This window comes from Pimephales promelas, chromosome 19 (assembly GCF_988280905.1).
Source record: "Pimephales promelas chromosome 19, fPimPro1.hap1.1, whole genome shotgun sequence".
NCBI lineage: Eukaryota > Metazoa > Chordata > Actinopteri > Cypriniformes > Leuciscidae > Pimephales > Pimephales promelas.
This window is the reverse complement of record NC_142787.1, coordinates 22985237-23002268: the sequence shown is the minus strand read 5'-3', so window position 1 is coordinate 23002268 and position 17032 is coordinate 22985237. Positions and strand designations below refer to the sequence as shown.

The following is a 17032-nucleotide window of genomic DNA, read 5'->3' as shown; positions in this document are numbered from 1 at the left end:
AGCTGTGAATTTAACCCGTGACCTTTATGTTGATAGAGTTGTGCTCCAATAGAGTTCCCAATTGAAGACTATCAATTTAAATTTGAGTTTGCTTTTATTGACATGACAAATGTTTGACAGTTTTTCCATCAAAATAACCCACTATGAAAGTAATGCAACTTTACACAAATGTATGATAATAATAACAACACTATATAGTTTAGATGACAAATAAAAAAAATAAAAGAATTAATGGATGGAAAAAAATGAATGGAAAAAAAATAAGTATTGGGGGAAAATAATAAATAATTAGGAAGAAGAACAATAGCAAAACTGTTATAGAAACACACCATATTTATGCTAAAACACCTTTTTTATGTATTAATGCAAATATAACACACAAGAAGAAATAAACAACACACATATTCCTACATTTAATTATCAAGAAAAAGTACAATGGGAAGCAATTATATTAGAAACTAATAAAAGGTAAGAGTAACAACAAGGTATCCAACAGTAGAAACAATAAAAGGGAGAAAGGAAGAGTTTTGGTATACACAATAATGAAAAAGGAGAATGGTAAATATGTTTATAATTATTGTTATATATTGTTTTCTTCTTAATATAGTTTGAAATTGTACCAAAATACAAATTTATTTCTCGCTTAATGAAAGTGTGGTTTGTTGTGTATTTATATTTATGACCTTGTGTTTTCCCAATTTTTCCCAACAACACAAAACTTGTGTTGTCCCATTTTTTGTCATTAATGTAAAAGCCAAAAAGAATATGTCCATAAGATAAAGAAAAGTCAAATAAAACATTATTAGCCTACGGTACTCCAAAAAGACTGAACAAAAAAACAATCCCAAAGGGCCACAAAAGGAAAATGATGTTATTGTTGTTTTCATTTATTTATTTATTTATTTATTTATTTATTTATTTATTTATTTATTTATTTATTTATTTATTTTGTAATGTTTGACAGTGTTTATGTTTTATAAACAATGAACTTATAAAATCTGTATTATGGGCGTCAAGAGTTATCCGAAGGCGTTGCCAAAAATGAAACGTTTCCTTTTTTGATTGACAAGCAGAACACCCAATAGAATATCACCTTTTATACAAGTTGACCAATGTAAACAGTTGTGGGCGGGAGTTTTAAATTCCCGGTCATTGAGCCGCTGTTTCAGTTGTTCTCGAGATCTCAGCAGCTCACCAGTCAACGACCTGTTTTCTGAACATGCGCTAGCTAAATTAGCATAGAAAATACATTAATCTGCTTTCAGATTTTGCCTTCATTTCGTCGACGTCATAAATGTACGTTTTTAATCGTATGGCTCGTCCCAGCTTAAAGCATTTCCACCAATAACGGGTATGTTGCTAATGTGCTAGTAACGTTAGTTGTGTGTGGACTAGATGCATCTATCGGAACACGAACTTATGCACATTGATTTATCATCCTCTGTTGTTGCATGTTCTCCTGTAGCCTCCAAACCATGACGAATGATGTCTTTATTATTCCTACTATTGATTTTTATAGTGTTGTTATTGTGCGACTAGCCCTACGTTGGTAACGTTAGTCTTTTGGCAAATCTTTATGGTTAGCAAGTCCTTCGTCATTTTCAACAGACATGCTGAGTTGTTTATTTGTTTGCAATTTATGTTGTAAATTAATTCATGAATAAACGAGATTACAACCTCTATTTATCTAAGACACAAAGAAATTCAGTGAAGTGTAAAGATATAAGGGTGTCATTCATTGAAATGTTTCATGACCTAAATCCTGCCTGTCATGGCAGTGATGAAGTTGACATTTGTAAACGACAGTTCAGTGTGTATTTGACATTAACAGCACCAATATGAAGAATACTGACAACCTTAATGAAAACTGCATGGTTATAATGAACTGTTTCGAATAATAAGACTATCTATATATCTATCTGTAACTGTAATCAAGACATTCTGATCAGAGCATTAGGAACTGCAATGACCATGTGCAATATTCCTTTAGTTTAGGCTGTCAGTGGCACGCAATGGAGGTTGGCAGTGGCACAGTTGTGCAGGACGAAATGAAGTTTCGGGGGGCTGAATTTGCTGTCAAGGTCGAGTTGGCAGAGCGGTTACTAATCGTAGAGATTTCAGATGTTGTTTCAGCAGACCAGTGGAGAGGAGAGTTCGATCCTGCCTGTAAGTTAAGCTTTTAAAACTGACATTCACTGTTTGGTTGCTTAAAATTTTGTTTTATATCATTATCATTTTTGCCCCCTATAATTAGATATTGAGGATCTGACCCGGAAAACTGGGAATTTTAAACAGTTTCCAGTATTCTGTAGCATGCTTGAGTCTGCCGTCCACAAGGTGCGTCCATAAAAAAATTTGATTTACTGTAATGGTGTCTTAATTCTTAATGCTTGTCATGACAGTAAATGCACTAGGGCTGAACAATTTGGGGACCTCTTACCCGCTCATACGCTTTTTATTTTATTCTACATTCTGGTGTGCTGTGCTTGTTTTAGGGCTGCATTATTTGCCCCCCCCTAAAATTGGGGGGAATGAAAAATCACACAATGAATCAATTCTGCGAAAATTCTGTGTGGCCCCATAAGATTTTATTTAAAAAAATGCAGTAAGCAAACAGTTGGTTCTCATTACAAATTATAGTGGTGCATGTTCCATTCCCAAATGTATTATAAGCCACTCAAAAGTAGACCAGATGTAGAGATTGCTTTGTGTGGAGCAGAATTTACTGTGAACTGAGAAACTGAAAACACCCATTCATGAGCTAGTTGCTTGATTAACAGTGCTACTGTTCACTCTGAAACATGCTTCACAAATATTTCTGTAATTAAATCACAACCTTTGCGATTTGATATCACATCATGCCACGATTTCGGTTGGATTAAAATTGATGTGCAACCCTACTATGCACTTATTGAATTATTGCCAACAAAAAACAATGGCTATGATATCTAATTTCGATATCTAACATCTAATTTGCTTTAATTATCTATTGCAGTCCAGTGAATCAGTGACCCTTGACCTCTTGACCTATTCCGACCTTGAGCTTTTGCGGAACAGAAAGGCAGGTGTAGTTGGCCGACCTCGTGCTCAGCCGCAGTCTCCTGCTCTCAGCGCGAAACGATACCTCATCCTCATTTACACTGTGGAGTTTGACAGGTCTGTGGAGTTTAATTACTTAGTCTACTTTGATCACTTTTAAAACAGCAGTTTTCAATTTATTTCTTTTTGTTTAGGATACACTATCCTCTTCCACTTCCATATCTTGGCAAACCTGATCCTGCAGAGCTTCAGAAAGAGATAAGAGCCCTGAGGGCCGAGCTGAAAACACTGGGTCTGAGAGAAGAACACAAAGCATCAGACCAGGAAACACGCAGGCTCCGTGCAGAGTCAGTTATTTATTTATGTATTATGTAAATAAAAACCGCCTGCACACCTGGGTAGTTGCGGGCAGGTGCACAGGACAAAATCAGCACAATATCAGATAAAATTCCTTTACACTGTTATAGCTTGTAATTTTTTTTGTTAAAGACCTCAAAGTGGTAGTTCAGTCATGACAACTCTCAGAGTAGATACATTCCAACCAGATTTTTTTGGCATGGGCCATACATAGAAATATATATATATATATATATATATATATATAAAGTATTTCAACATTTTTACCCACTAAATGTAAAAACTGAATGTTGTGCTTACAAATCTTTTTCTCATGTTTTAATGTGGTTTATGTTTTGTCAGGTTGGCTTTGGTGAGAGACGAAAAGGAGGCCTTGGCCAAGGCTTTGGATCGTCTACGGATGGCAGGGGCCGGCTCTACTCCTGGGGCTCGTGGGTTCAGAGACGCAGTGCACAGTCTGGAGGAACAGCTGCTGAAGGAAAGGGCAAAAAGTCAACGGTCTGCAAGCAAGAGGAGCCAGGAACAGCGCCTCCTACTGGAACAGGTGTGTCTAATGATATTATTGTTGTTGTATGCTAATGAGATCTCACTCATGCAAAGTCATTACCCACTTGTATATTCTAATTCATTCTCGTTGGCAGTTGGAGGAACTCAAGGCTTCCGAACGGTCTCTTCGGATACGTGTTAAAAGTTTGACAACTGAGTTGGCCTTGTTACGACGTGGGTAAGCTTAACCATTTGCCATCTGTGCCCTTTTTATTGAATGTATTTCATTATTATTATTTTTTGGGGGGTACATGTTAATCGTCTCATTCGTCCTATTTTGACAGTCGGGCGACTCCAGTCATGTCTGGTCGAAGTGGGCTCAGGTGTGATGGGGAGATTCATCGGTCTTCATCCAGAGAGCGCAGTTTGACCCGTGTAGGGTTAAGAGCACGCTCAGGGTCGAGGGAGAGGATGGAGGACAGGGGTCGGAGGTCAGAGGAGAGAGTTAGGAGGGCAGACTCTTCAGGGGCTCGGAATAGTATCACAAGACCCTCACCATCTCCAACAGGTAAATGTGTGAAGATGGACACAATATCCTTGTGGTCAAAGTCTAGAAACAAATGTAGAGGCCCTTATTAGGCCCAATTTGATTCTTGTCTTGTTTTCTTTCATGATAGGGTCTCGGAGTTCTCGGTTTGACCCTACAGCCTACATCCAGGACCGACAACGGCGCCAAAAAGAGTCCGATCTGAAGAAGTAAGACCCTTTCACCTTCTCATTTGAAAGCTTTCTAATCTTTTTCCCTACACGCATTGCCCTGTCTGTAAGCAGGTATATGGTGTACTTTAAAAGGTGTAAACCATAAACTCTTTTTGTCCCTTGCATGAATCCATTTTCTCAAATTGTTGATTCTCAGTCATGAATCTTGGCACATCAATGCAAGAAAAAAAAAAGTCTGTAGAATTTCATCAGAATCAGATCGGACTGATAAGATCATGAAAGATTAATTTTTGTATGCAACTGAGCCTGTTACCTACTTTTAAAGAATTTCATCAGAATCAGATCGGACTGATAAGATCATGAAAGATGAATTTTTGTATGCAACTGAGCCTGTTACCTACTTTTAAAGATATACATGAGGGGATTTTGTTTCCGACAGTCAGAGGAAGATTAGAAGGGACATGTTGCCTTCACCGTCTCTGATGGAAAGAGGGCGTTCACGCTCCAGAGAGCCCGTACCTCAGCTGATGCGAGCAGGAAGTGCTGGCAGGGGGAGGAGTGTGTCTGTGGAGAGCAGGAGGAGTCGGTGTTCTTCTGAAGGATCAGTAGCTGAGTTTGAAGAGCTTGCTAAGCCTTTAAATAGCAGGCAAGTCAATAAACAAAAGCTTGTTGCTTTTCCAAGTACATGTTGGCCAGGTTAAATGTGACGTCAGTGATCAGTTCAAACAAGGTGCAGAGAAGCATGCACTTTTATTGATATTTTTTCCAGTTGACCTATAATATTAGTCAAGATTTCTTGTATATTATCCTCTAAATATAATTTTAAATGACAATTTTTGTGGCTTTTTTGTGAAAAAATAAAATATGCATTAAATTGATTAAAAGTGACAGTAAAAAATTGTACATTGTCACACATTTTTTTTCTAATAAATGCTGTTTTCTACTCAGACACTTGCAAAAAATGTACTGTTTTTATGTAATTTAAAAAAAATCTAAATGTATGATCAAAATGAATGTGTCGTGTATAATATTGTCTGAAATTATTGCTATTAATTTTAATTTATATTTTTAATTTATTTATTTTTGCAGAGGAAGGAAACTGGCGTATAATGGTCCAGCTGTGGTGAGTAACTATGTGAAATGTTTGTGTACGATTTTGTAAAGATTAGGCCTCAAATAATTCTATTGTTGTTTTTTTGTTGTTGTTTTTTTTGCATTGCATTGGATTGCTCCATCTAGTCCAGAGGAAGACACATAAACAAAAAACCAATGTGTAGCACCCCTGCTCAAAGGATGAGAGCGGCAGGTACCACATCATTTCCCCTTTTCTTTTTCATGTATATGCATCTATAGCCAATATATGTAAGCCATTTATATTTCTCCAATTCAGACACTTCAATTGACACGGGTGCTGACTTGTCAGAGATTGACGCTCGACTCCAAGCCCTGCAGGACTACATGCGGGACCTTGACACAGGACACTAATTAATCCCAGTGGATTCAGATGTCAATCTAGGCATTTTGCACAAAGACAGAGACTGGAAAAACTTGGACAATCATTTCTTTGAAACACTGTTTATTTTTTAATCCCTGATGTAGCTTTTGGGCTTGACTCAAAATGCAGTTATACTGGCTTTGTCAAGGGGGTTCTTGTGACTGTTGCCATATCAGACTTGTCCAAAAGTATGACCTCAGGATATACTGTTTTTTAAAAACACATTCCTGTGTACATTTTATGAATTAGTGTTTGTTGACCATTGTTGTTTTTTTTTATATGATTAGTGTGTATGTTTTTATGTCTGTTTTAGATACTTTCACATTTTGTTTTTGTGAGATTCTGACAAACAAAGCTTTTATATATAAAATGATTTTGCAGTTTGTCTATTCTTGAGAGACACTCTGGAATTATATCTTGGCACAACAGAGTGCGATATCCATTTTATTTATATTACATATATTTATAAATGTTCCCGTAACTAATGCATGGCATGGCGCTAGCAACACCAAGGTTATAGGTTTGATTCCCAGGAACCACATGTAGTGATAAAAGGTATCTTAAGGGTACGTTGCTTTAGATAAGCATCTGCCAAATGCATACATGTAAAGATGTACATGCAGCAGAAATTTTGTCTTTTGGCCTCTAACATGTGGCCATTTTGCCATTTCTCCCAAAGTCATAATGTGATTCCATCAAAATAAATCTTATAACCAGAATAACAAAAATATTAAATTTGTTTTTAGGTGTGATCACGGGGCCAGAATTTTTAAACCTTGATATAATTAAATGCCATGGTTGTCTACTCTTACAGATTAACATCTGCTATGATGTACAGTCAATTTAAGCAGGTATAAATGCTGTCATGAATATAGGCACAGCTAAATTAAGTATTTAGGGGCATTGTGCTTCTGTCTGACTCAAATTAGTTGTTAGTTCAGGAATAAAACTTGCATTCTCATAAATGCAGAGAGAAGAACTTAAGTGTACAGTATGTCAAGATCGTCATTGAATAACAACCTGCATTTTGGTCAGTTCTTCAGAACACTGGACAACTGATGAGTCTTGCATCCTTTTTTAAGTATTTTATTCTACTGCAAACGTGTCTTCTTTAAAAATATAAATGTGTTAAATGCCTTTTAATCGATTTTGACCAGAAACAAACTGTTTCATCCTGTACTGTGGACGTTAGGTTATTAGGTGGCGCTGTAAATCTGATTGAATGGATTTTTTGTGGCTCTGTTGCTTTAAAAAAAAAAGAAGGCGGGGAAAAGCAGTGCAGTGTGTTAAAGCTTTAAAGCGACGATTTGAGCATGAGCAAAAATAATACTTTGACACTGTGACATAAATACGCCTGCTCGTTGTTCGTACGTTAACACTTGTGTGTTCTTTAAATCTTTCAGGTAATTCTTATTATAATTCATTTGCAGATGGTGCGAGGGATGTGATCACAGCCTTAACGTTGATAGTGGCCCAATATTGCTTTTATTGTCCAGCTGCGCGACGCGTCACACGCATAAAAGGTGCGGCAGTGCCCGTCAGCGCGAGCCGGTTACGCCTTTGGTTTGGCCCTAATCTGGATAAACCCATCAACAACCTCAATGATTTAGTAGATCAGCAGCAGCGTGATGACTAAAACACCCGATACCCCGGGACCCTGCGCGGTTATAGGTGACGTCCACCACATCCACCCAGAGGAGCCCATGGAGCAGCTCTCCAGACGCACTCGTGTTGCTGTTCCTGAGCTGGTTGTTACCTGCGAGTGTGACCATAGCCCCCGCGGACCCTGCTCAGGCTCACATCAGCCCGACGAGGAGTCCATCTGCTCGGACAGCGGCCTCAGCGGCTCTCCCGCCTCGTCCCTGGTGCTGAGGAAGCTGTCCAACTCTTCCTCCACCGGCCTCTCGCCAGCTTCGTCTTTTGAGGAATGCGAAGAGGATTTAATGGGTTACAGTGACTATAGTCAGTTTCCAGGTGAACCGCTCACGGTAAGAATCCGTTACGATTCTAGTACGTTATTTCTTTGATAGTCATTGCTATCCCAATACACAAAATATTCCAATGTGACAAATCTGGCAGAGGTGTAAAGTAAGTTAGCTACTTAATTACTAATACTATGCTTGTGTGACGTTATTGTTTTGGCAATTTGTAGGCCTAACTGTTTTCTGTTTACTCTTTGGGGACAAAATACATTACTTCGAGTGCTACAATTTCATTTAAAGTTTAAGTACTTTATGCCACCAGGACTTAAATGTTTCCTCACTCACTTAAAAAAAAAAAAAAAAAAAACTTTTTTTTTTTTATCCAAGTGAGACTAACAAAACAATCATTTCCACGTAAGTTGAAACTTTCCTTTTATTTAAACAGCCTCTGGACTTTATTTGACAGTAAATACTGATAGGACATAATTTATTATTATTATTAAGAATAATTCATCAAAAATAAACATGTCATTATTTTCCCTCTGTCAGTGAGAGAATAGTGACTTTTGACTGGTTTCTCTACAAAGTTTTTGCACCAAATTTACAAGCATAAGAAAATCGAGTTTCTTGTCAATTAAAAAAGCTAAGCAAAGTGTTTGCCTTTGTACAATACTTACTGTACTTTACTGTACTCTACTTCTTTCTGCTATCATGATAAAACTGCAAATGTTTACACTTTTTTTTTAATTACTGTAAGTGATATTTTATCAAAATATGGTTGTCATGGTAACTTGCAGATGCATTGAATGCTAAGTGTGCACACAGGTGTATGCTGCAGATCAAAATATGCAGTTGAGTAATTCTCATGATAACTGATTAACATTATGGGCTTTGGGTCATGAGATCATGGTTGTAAATGGAGGAAAAAGTGGCCCATTGAGAAACTGCTCTATTGAAACTGAACTTATAAGCCGGTCAACAAATGATGCACCTCCAGCTCTGTATGGTGGGCCTCTCTTGCTTTGTTGTGGAGAAAGTCATTCTCGTCTGACTGGTTTTCCACTAGCCGTGAGTGAGTGTTTGAGCTTGGAGAGCAGAGAGGCTTGGAGGATAGTTGCACACGTTAGAAAGATTTTCACATTGCCTACAGTCGTTACAGCGGCATAGAGTCTTGTATAGAGTAGGGTAAAAAAGGTTGATGACACACCAGCTCAAAGGAATCTTGTAGACTGTTTTCTGACAACATCAAAACGGCGGAAAGGAAGGAATCAACAGATCAAGTCGGTCAGGAAGAGGTGTGGGTGAGCAGCAGAACTAAGAGTCAATGATGTGACGCACACTTTTATTTTTATTTTTATTCTGTCCAGATCTTTTATTTATAAAAAAAAATGTCAAATCATTTCACACACATGCATTGACCTTAATACACCTCTTGTATGATGGGCATGTTTTTAATGTCTGCTTAAAATTAATTTTATATTGAATCATATATTTTTTTTGGTGAAGTCAGAGTAATGCTACTGTTCTGATTATGATTAAAAAAAACGATTGAAAATTATTGAAAAGTTAGCCATAATCCTTTATATTTTTAATCAACTGCTACACTGGTTATTAATATTTGGATTAATTAAACATTAAAATTATGAGGAAAAAGAAAAAAAACCATTAAGAAACTTATTGACACTTAAAAAACTAGCTAAAAGTAAATGACTAAAATGTAATACATTAAAATATATTTTAACAAATAAAATTATTTTTATTTTTTGCAATATATTATTTAAGCAATGTTCCTTTTGGTTTTGAAATGTCATGTGCTGTGAATCCACAAAAACTTAATGGCATTTATGAAATATTAATTCATGATAATATTAAAAAAGGTTGTTTTTTGTTTGTTTGTTTGTTTTTACCTTAAAACCTTTTTTAAATTTAATCACTGACATTCACTCACGTGTGTTCAAGTTGTAAAGATAATGTGTTATTGTTGGTTCTGTCCACACTGGCTCCTCCATTTTATCTGGCGGCGTAACAAGTGCCTTCTGTAAATGTTTTATGAACATCCTTCTAAGATTAGCTATTTCTTAATCACAGCCTCTTGGAATTGCTTGATGACTTTGTTTAGTTTGAGATTGTCGTCAATGATTTGCCACATGGGGAAAAACTCGACCTATGGTTAATGGAGGAGATTGATTTGCACGTTGGAGTTTGAGGTCGAATGAATGCACTCAGTGCCCCAGAGCGGCTTGCTAAGTAAGAAAAAGAGAACGGGAGGCAAGACGAGAAATGACCCTTGTACAGAACCATTGCGGACAGTCGAAGTCGTAGGGTGTTAACTGACATGTCAGTCTCGTTTATGTTTGTTTCAATCCTATCTCTTCATTCAAAGGCTGATCTGTGGAAGAAGTCAAAGAATATGGTGAACTGGTCTCCCACTCCAGTGGCGGTGAAAAAGCGCTCTCCTTGGGTACAGGTGGTCGGCCATGCAGGTTTGCTTGTTCATCTGTTTATAAGTGGGTTTTTTTTGCCAATGTTTTTGTGTGTGTATATAAAGCAAATAAACATATATTAATGATTAAAGTCTCTTGATTGAATTTAAATTATTAATTTCCTGAAATTGCATTTGGATCACCTGATAGCATTTATACTTTAATGTTTGAGTCTTAATTTTTATTATTGTTTTATGGTCATGTGAATTTGCTTACACTGTAAAGCTAATGATTTTTTTTATTGCTGTTTTCGGTGATTCCCTTTTTGTCTGACGTCTGCATGTTTTTGTTTGTTTCTCCAGGAAACTTTCAGATGGGCAGTGATGGAAGGCTGCTGAAGAAGTTCTGCGAGTGCGAGCAGCAGTGTTTTCTGCAGCTCATGAGCGACTCGCTGCAGCCCTTCGTTCCTGGATACTACGGCGTGACTCAGCGTGACGAGCAGGATTACAACCTCATGGACGACCTGCTTGCTGACTTTGACTCTCCCTGCATCATGGACTGCAAAATGGGAACCCGGTGAGGATGTTTTGCTTTGTAAATTCAGTACTTATCATATTTTCTGTAAATGGATGATTTATGGGTAGATACCACAATAATAGACTGGCACACAAAAAAAATAATGTCATGGCTTTACGGATGACTGCATGAAAACACCATTAGGAAGTTAAGTGACCAACCATAATTATTACAGCCAGACCGATATATCGGCAGCTAACTATAAAGCTAGCTAATGCAACTTTCATCAGTCTGTTCTGTTGTGACAATAAATGGAACAAGTTTCTTTTTAAAATGCATTATCATATTATTTTAGTTAAAACTCATAAATAACTACAAATAACTAATGTTAGGGAAATCTGTTAATGTTTTGTTGCGAGTTTCTGAAAAAAAAAAAATCGGCCGATATATCGGATTTTAAAACCAAAAAATATTTGTATCGGTATCGGCCTTCAAAATCCTTTATCGGTCGGGCTCTAATAATTATTATTTTTTTCATTTAGACAACAACTGAATCCAAAAATGAAGTTTGAGTAATTAAAGGGATAGTTCACCCCAAAATGATTACTCACCCTCATGTAGTTGTAGCTTTGGGTCATCTCTGGAACACAAATGCAAATGCAGATTTTTGTAATGAATTCCGAGACCTATCTGACCCTCCATTGACAGGACATGATTAAATAATTTTATATGATGAAATTTTTGAATTTTAGTCTTTTATTTACATATGAACCTTAATCAGCGAACAAACAGAACCTCAACCGAACCTCTTGCAGAAGCTCAAACGTGTTGCGTAACACAAGAGAATGAACCTTGGTTCTTGCAGAAGTTCAAATGTACTGTGTAATACGAGAATGAACCTCATTGGTTCTTGCTGAAGCTTAAACGTGCCGAGTAACACAAGAATGAACCTCATTGGTTCTCGCACGTCAAGCGAACATGCTTGAGCTTCCTTTTGCCACAACTGATGTGTGAGGTGATGGCCATTTATATGTGAATAGAAGCCTAAATTCAATCTGTTCATCATTTATATCGATCATATCTCTTCAAAATATCTTAATTTTATTCCAAAAATTATGACAGAATTTTCATTTTAGTGTGAACAATATTGTGTTCATGAAATAAATACTGACACAGTCAAAATGCATCATCGGAAAAGCACTAATTAAACGTCACTGTTCCAGTAAATGATTTCGGCTCTCCAAAACGGTTTTGTCCAAAATTGAAAATGCATGGTTTTTTTTTTTGCTTTTTCTGCTAAAGATCACTAGAAATGAAGTATTATTATTATTTATTTTTTGGTTCATCCAAACTTAAATTAGTAACAAGTACTAATTATTATAGAAATAGAAAACAAAGTGGGATCTACAGTTTTGCTTTTGGGTGTCTAGTTTGTTATTGTGTTAACTAATCAATTGTTCATGTTGTTTTCCTCTATTTTTAGAGGAATGTATTTTAGGTGTTATTGTGAACAATTTATCCGTGCATTTGCGACATTTGCATCTCATAACATGAGAATAATTAGCAGGTTATCGAGATCAGACGGAATTTAAAAATCAGTGTATGTCCACTCATATCAAGTGCGTTTAAAATCAATCCTAATTTCTTTTTAAACATTATTTCCTGGCAAACTGACTCTCGATATTTGTGTTGCTGTCTGGCAATGGGTTGGAGGTTGTGATTGTTTTCACTAGTACTTCCCACTTAAGCTGACAATTATATAGGGACTTGTTCATGGGTGTGCCAGCTGAAGCCAAGACTACAACACAGTAGACAGTGGTGAAATATGATCACTGGTTGTCAGCATCTCTCAAATACAAATGACAATGTTTCCATACTAAATAATATTCCTATGCTGATGTTGACATGCTTTTAGGACTTACCTGGAGGAAGAGTTGGAGAAGGCCCGGGAGTGTCCTCAGCCTCGCAAAGACATGTATGAAAAAATGATAGCTGTGGAACCGAACGCCCCCACTGCGGATGAGCGAGCCAGGCAAGCAGTACTCAAAACCAGATACATGCAGTGGAGAGAAACCCTCAGCTCAACGGCTACGCTGGGCTTTCGCATCGAGGGTATCAAGGTAGATATGATTCAGGACCCCTCTGAATTTATGTTTGGAAATGCTTAGTTTTTCTTGTGATGGCTTAGTTTTGTTTTAGTCTTCAGGACAGTATATTGTCTTGACCAATTTCATCTGTCTTCAGAAATCGGATGGCACTTGTAACACTAACTTCAAGAGAACAAAGTACAAAGAGGAGGTGATCCAAACCCTGGAGGACTTTGTGGACAACAACATGCTAATTTTGGTATGATTTTGTCAATTTTTGTGCGATACATCAAATATTTACAATATATTCAATACTCTGTATCAATTCATCAGTATCTGTCAATAATGTATTTTCAATTGTTCTCATTTTCTGATTTTTTTACATTTGCCATCATCAAATGATTACTTAAAAGTTAATTTGTTAGAACACTAATATTTTTTAATAACATTGTTAAGTTTATTTTTTTCATACTAGACTTATATATATATATATATATTCACTTATTTTTATATATATATATGTATATTATTTTGTGATGTATGTATAATATATATGTGCGTGTATAAACTATTATTTGTTAATTGTAATTATGAAGGTAAACTATTTTGAAAAGTTTATATATATATATATATATATATATATATATATATATTCATTTATATATATATATATATATATGTATATTATTTTGAGATGTATGTATAATATATATATGTGCGTGTATAAACTATTATTTGTTAATTGTAATTATGAAGGTAAACTATTTTGAAAAGTTTATATATATATATATATATATTCATTTTTATATATATATATATATATATATATGTATATTATTTTGAGATGTATGTATAATATATATGTGCGTGTATAAACTATTATTTGTTAATTGTAATTATGAAGGTAAACTATTTTGAAAAGTTTAAACTATTTTATTCTTTTAAATTACATGCACAGATTTTTTTCATGTTAAATCTGTTTTGGTAAAAATATAAGCAGGTAAATGTAATTATATTGTTATAGTTGTGCATATAAATTAATTACCGGTATTGTAGTTTTTTTATTCTTTTTTGCTTTTAATCATTTCAAATCTAGTTTTTAATAATAATTCCTGTATGGTTAAAATAATGGTTCCTATGCCTGTGTGTCTTTTAACCAATAATCCATTTGAAAAAACTATTATATAAAAAAGTTCATTGTTAGGCTATTCTGTTCACAGAGAAGCTACCAACAACGGTTGAAGGAACTCCGAGACGTGCTGGAAAAGTCTGATTTCTTCAAAGCACATGAGGTGAGATGCATCTTCATTTGGTTCTTCTTCATTCTACACTGCTGATGTAAAATACAGACTTTAATACGGACGGTCTTGCTCTGTTTGCCTGTAGGTGGTGGGCAGCTCCTTATTATTTGTCCATGACCTCACTGGCAAGGCTGGAATCTGGATGATAGACTTTGGAAAGACTGTGCCCTTGCCGCCCCCTCTCACCCTGGACCATCGCAGCCCGTGGGTGGAAGGCAACAGAGAGGACGGGTACCTCTGGGGCCTGGACAATTTTATTGACATTCTGACCAACATGCTTTCAGAGAAATGAAGGGCATTGTGGATCTACACAATTGTCATTTTCTGCACAGACGGTCTAATTCCACTCTGTTTTGTCTACGTGGAGAATAGGTGAAGGTTGGAGAGAAATGAAACGATGGAATGGACTGACTGGCCTCAACGTTTAATACAAGTCCTGTGAATTTACCTGCTGATGTTGTAAGCCCCTCCCTATTTAATCGTTTTCACTACTTTGGAACGGCTGTATGTATTTTGACACTGTAAATAGAGTTTTATTTAAGCAGTTTGCCCTGATGGGTTGGTGAGTAAAAGATTAGCTTTGTTTTAGGAACATTAACCTTGCAGATGAAAATCATTACAGTGATGTTGTTTTGGCTGGTGCGTGTGAAGATCCATAAAACAGGAGTGCTTTTGATTTACTAATCAACCACCATAGTCTGTTTGTGATAGTTGCCAGATATTTTCCCTTCGTTTTATTTTATATTTGTGACCAAATGGCTGTTTTTTTTGGCAGTTTTTTTTAGCTTCAGTTCGATAAACTGAAGCTAAATGGAATCGCAGAACAACAAAGACCTCTTGTGCATCGTTGCATAGCTCCCAAAGTAATGAAAACGTGGAAAAAGTGTTTTGTATTTCTTTGTCTTGATCAAGCACCATTTTAATTCACATCAAGCACGGTGAGTTAAGCTAGTTATGTCTCACATTCCCGTTGTGTGATATTTGCATGCACACATGAGCTACGAAAGGGGGATACAGTAGTACGTCATTCTTTAAGCAGCTAAATTGCCAACGTTAATATATCAAATAGACTGCCAATTCGACTTGAGAATGGTGTCTGGGATATTTGAGCCAGTACTCCTTATGCACAAAATCACTGTTTGCACTTAATTTGATCTCGCGTTATTGAGATTTTGTACTGTATAATAAGTACACGATTGTGGTCGTTTATGTTGGGAGCTTTGTTAACTTGGCTGTATCGGTTTTGCAGTTCTGTTTTCTGGGTTGCTTTGATAACTACAGAATCTTTTTTTTTTTTTTTCATGCGGGGTAATTTTGTAAAGGTTTTTGAATGTCAGAACAATAAACATGAACATGATTTAATTTTCTTTTTTTTTTCCTCGTCTTTCAAAACCATAGAAAAGCTTTGATCAGATGATATCATATTGGTGCGCTATGCACACAGGCGCACACATAATACATTTTAGTACAATTTAGAATTGTTTTTATGTTGCTTGTCTGGTTATTTTATTCCCTTTAGGCTTTTATAGATGCTTGACTCTGCTATGAAATGATCCAACCCTCCACAATTTGGCTTTATGCACAGCTGCACTACTTCCTGAACTTCAGCTAGCTCCTTGTTTCCTGTCTGCCATTATTGGACAAACTTGATTAATTCAGGTGTGCCTGATTATTGTTGTGACTACTAAGGTCAGACACACCTGGATTAATCAGTTTGGCTAATAAGGGAAGATGGGAAACAAGGAGCTGGCTGAACTTCAGGAATTAGTGGAGCTGTGCGTTAAGCCAATTGTCAAGTTTAGAGAGCTGCTCTATTCCGATGCTAAGAATGTTACGTGCCACCTTTTCAAATAGATGTTTACCTTGGCTGTTGTAGGTAGAGGACTTTTGGCAGTCGTGGAGGTGAAATACTGTAACTTGAGATCAGCATAGGACATTACCCTCATGCTTCGGGTCTGCTGCAGCAATTATGCAATCCATACAGTGCATCCGGAAAGTATTGATAGCGCTACACTTTTCGCTAACATGTTACAGCCTTATTGCAAAATGGATTAAATTAGTTATTTACCTCAGAATTCTACAAACAATACCCCATAATGACAACGTTGAATGAAGTTTGTTTGAAATCTTTGCACATTTATTTAAAAAAAAAAAAATCACGTTCTTAAGTTCACAGCCTTTGCTCAATAAGCACCTTTTGGCACCAATTACACCCTCAAGTCTTTTTTGAGTATGATGCTACAAGCTTGGCACACCTATTTTTGGTCCGTTTCTCCCATTTTCTTTGCAGAACATCAAGCTCCATCAGGTTGGATGGGGAGTGTCGAAGCACAGCCATTTTCGGATCTCTCCAGAGATGTCCAAGTCTGGGCACTGGCTGGGCCCACTCAAGGACATTCACACAGTTGTCCCGTAGCCACTCCTTTGTTTTCTTGGCTGTGTGCTTAAGGTCCAGAGCGCTCTGAGGTTTTCATCAAGGAATGTTTCTGTACATTGCTGTGTTCATCTTTCCCTCGATCCTGACTAGTCTCCCAGTTCTTGCCTCTGAAAAACATTGCACACTGAGCTGTGGCTGGTTTCCTCCAGGCATGATGCTTTCCATTCAGGCCAAAGAGTTCAATCTGTGTTTCATCAGACCAGAGAATTTAGTTTCTCATGGTCTGAGAGTCCTTCAGGTGCCTTTTGG

At 36.6% G+C, this 17032-nt stretch overlaps 2 protein-coding genes across 2 annotated transcripts; both read left to right on the top strand.

The window, feature by feature from the left end:
• Positions 1 to 1152: 1152 nt before the first annotated feature.
• Positions 1153 to 6470, top strand: ccdc61 (coiled-coil domain containing 61). Its single transcript, XM_039687993.2, has 13 exons — positions 1153 to 1351; positions 1991 to 2166; positions 2255 to 2337; positions 2996 to 3156; positions 3234 to 3386; positions 3739 to 3940; positions 4038 to 4120; positions 4227 to 4450; positions 4560 to 4638; positions 5042 to 5248; positions 5692 to 5725; positions 5842 to 5908; positions 5993 to 6470. Exons 2-13 carry the CDS (start codon positions 2013 to 2015, stop codon positions 6085 to 6087), a joined length of 1542 nt encoding a protein of 513 aa, XP_039543927.2. The 5' UTR covers positions 1153 to 1351; positions 1991 to 2012; the 3' UTR covers positions 6088 to 6470.
• A 905-nt stretch (positions 6471 to 7375) lies between these two features.
• Positions 7376 to 15708, top strand: itpkca (inositol-trisphosphate 3-kinase Ca). The gene is made up of 7 exons (XM_089123449.1): positions 7376 to 8085; positions 10403 to 10502; positions 10805 to 11018; positions 12874 to 13078; positions 13203 to 13304; positions 14266 to 14337; positions 14432 to 15708. Exons 1-7 carry the CDS (start codon positions 7726 to 7728, stop codon positions 14636 to 14638), a joined length of 1260 nt encoding a protein of 419 aa, XP_088979575.1. The 5' UTR covers positions 7376 to 7725; the 3' UTR covers positions 14639 to 15708.
• The last annotated feature ends 1324 nt before the right edge of the window (positions 15709 to 17032 follow it).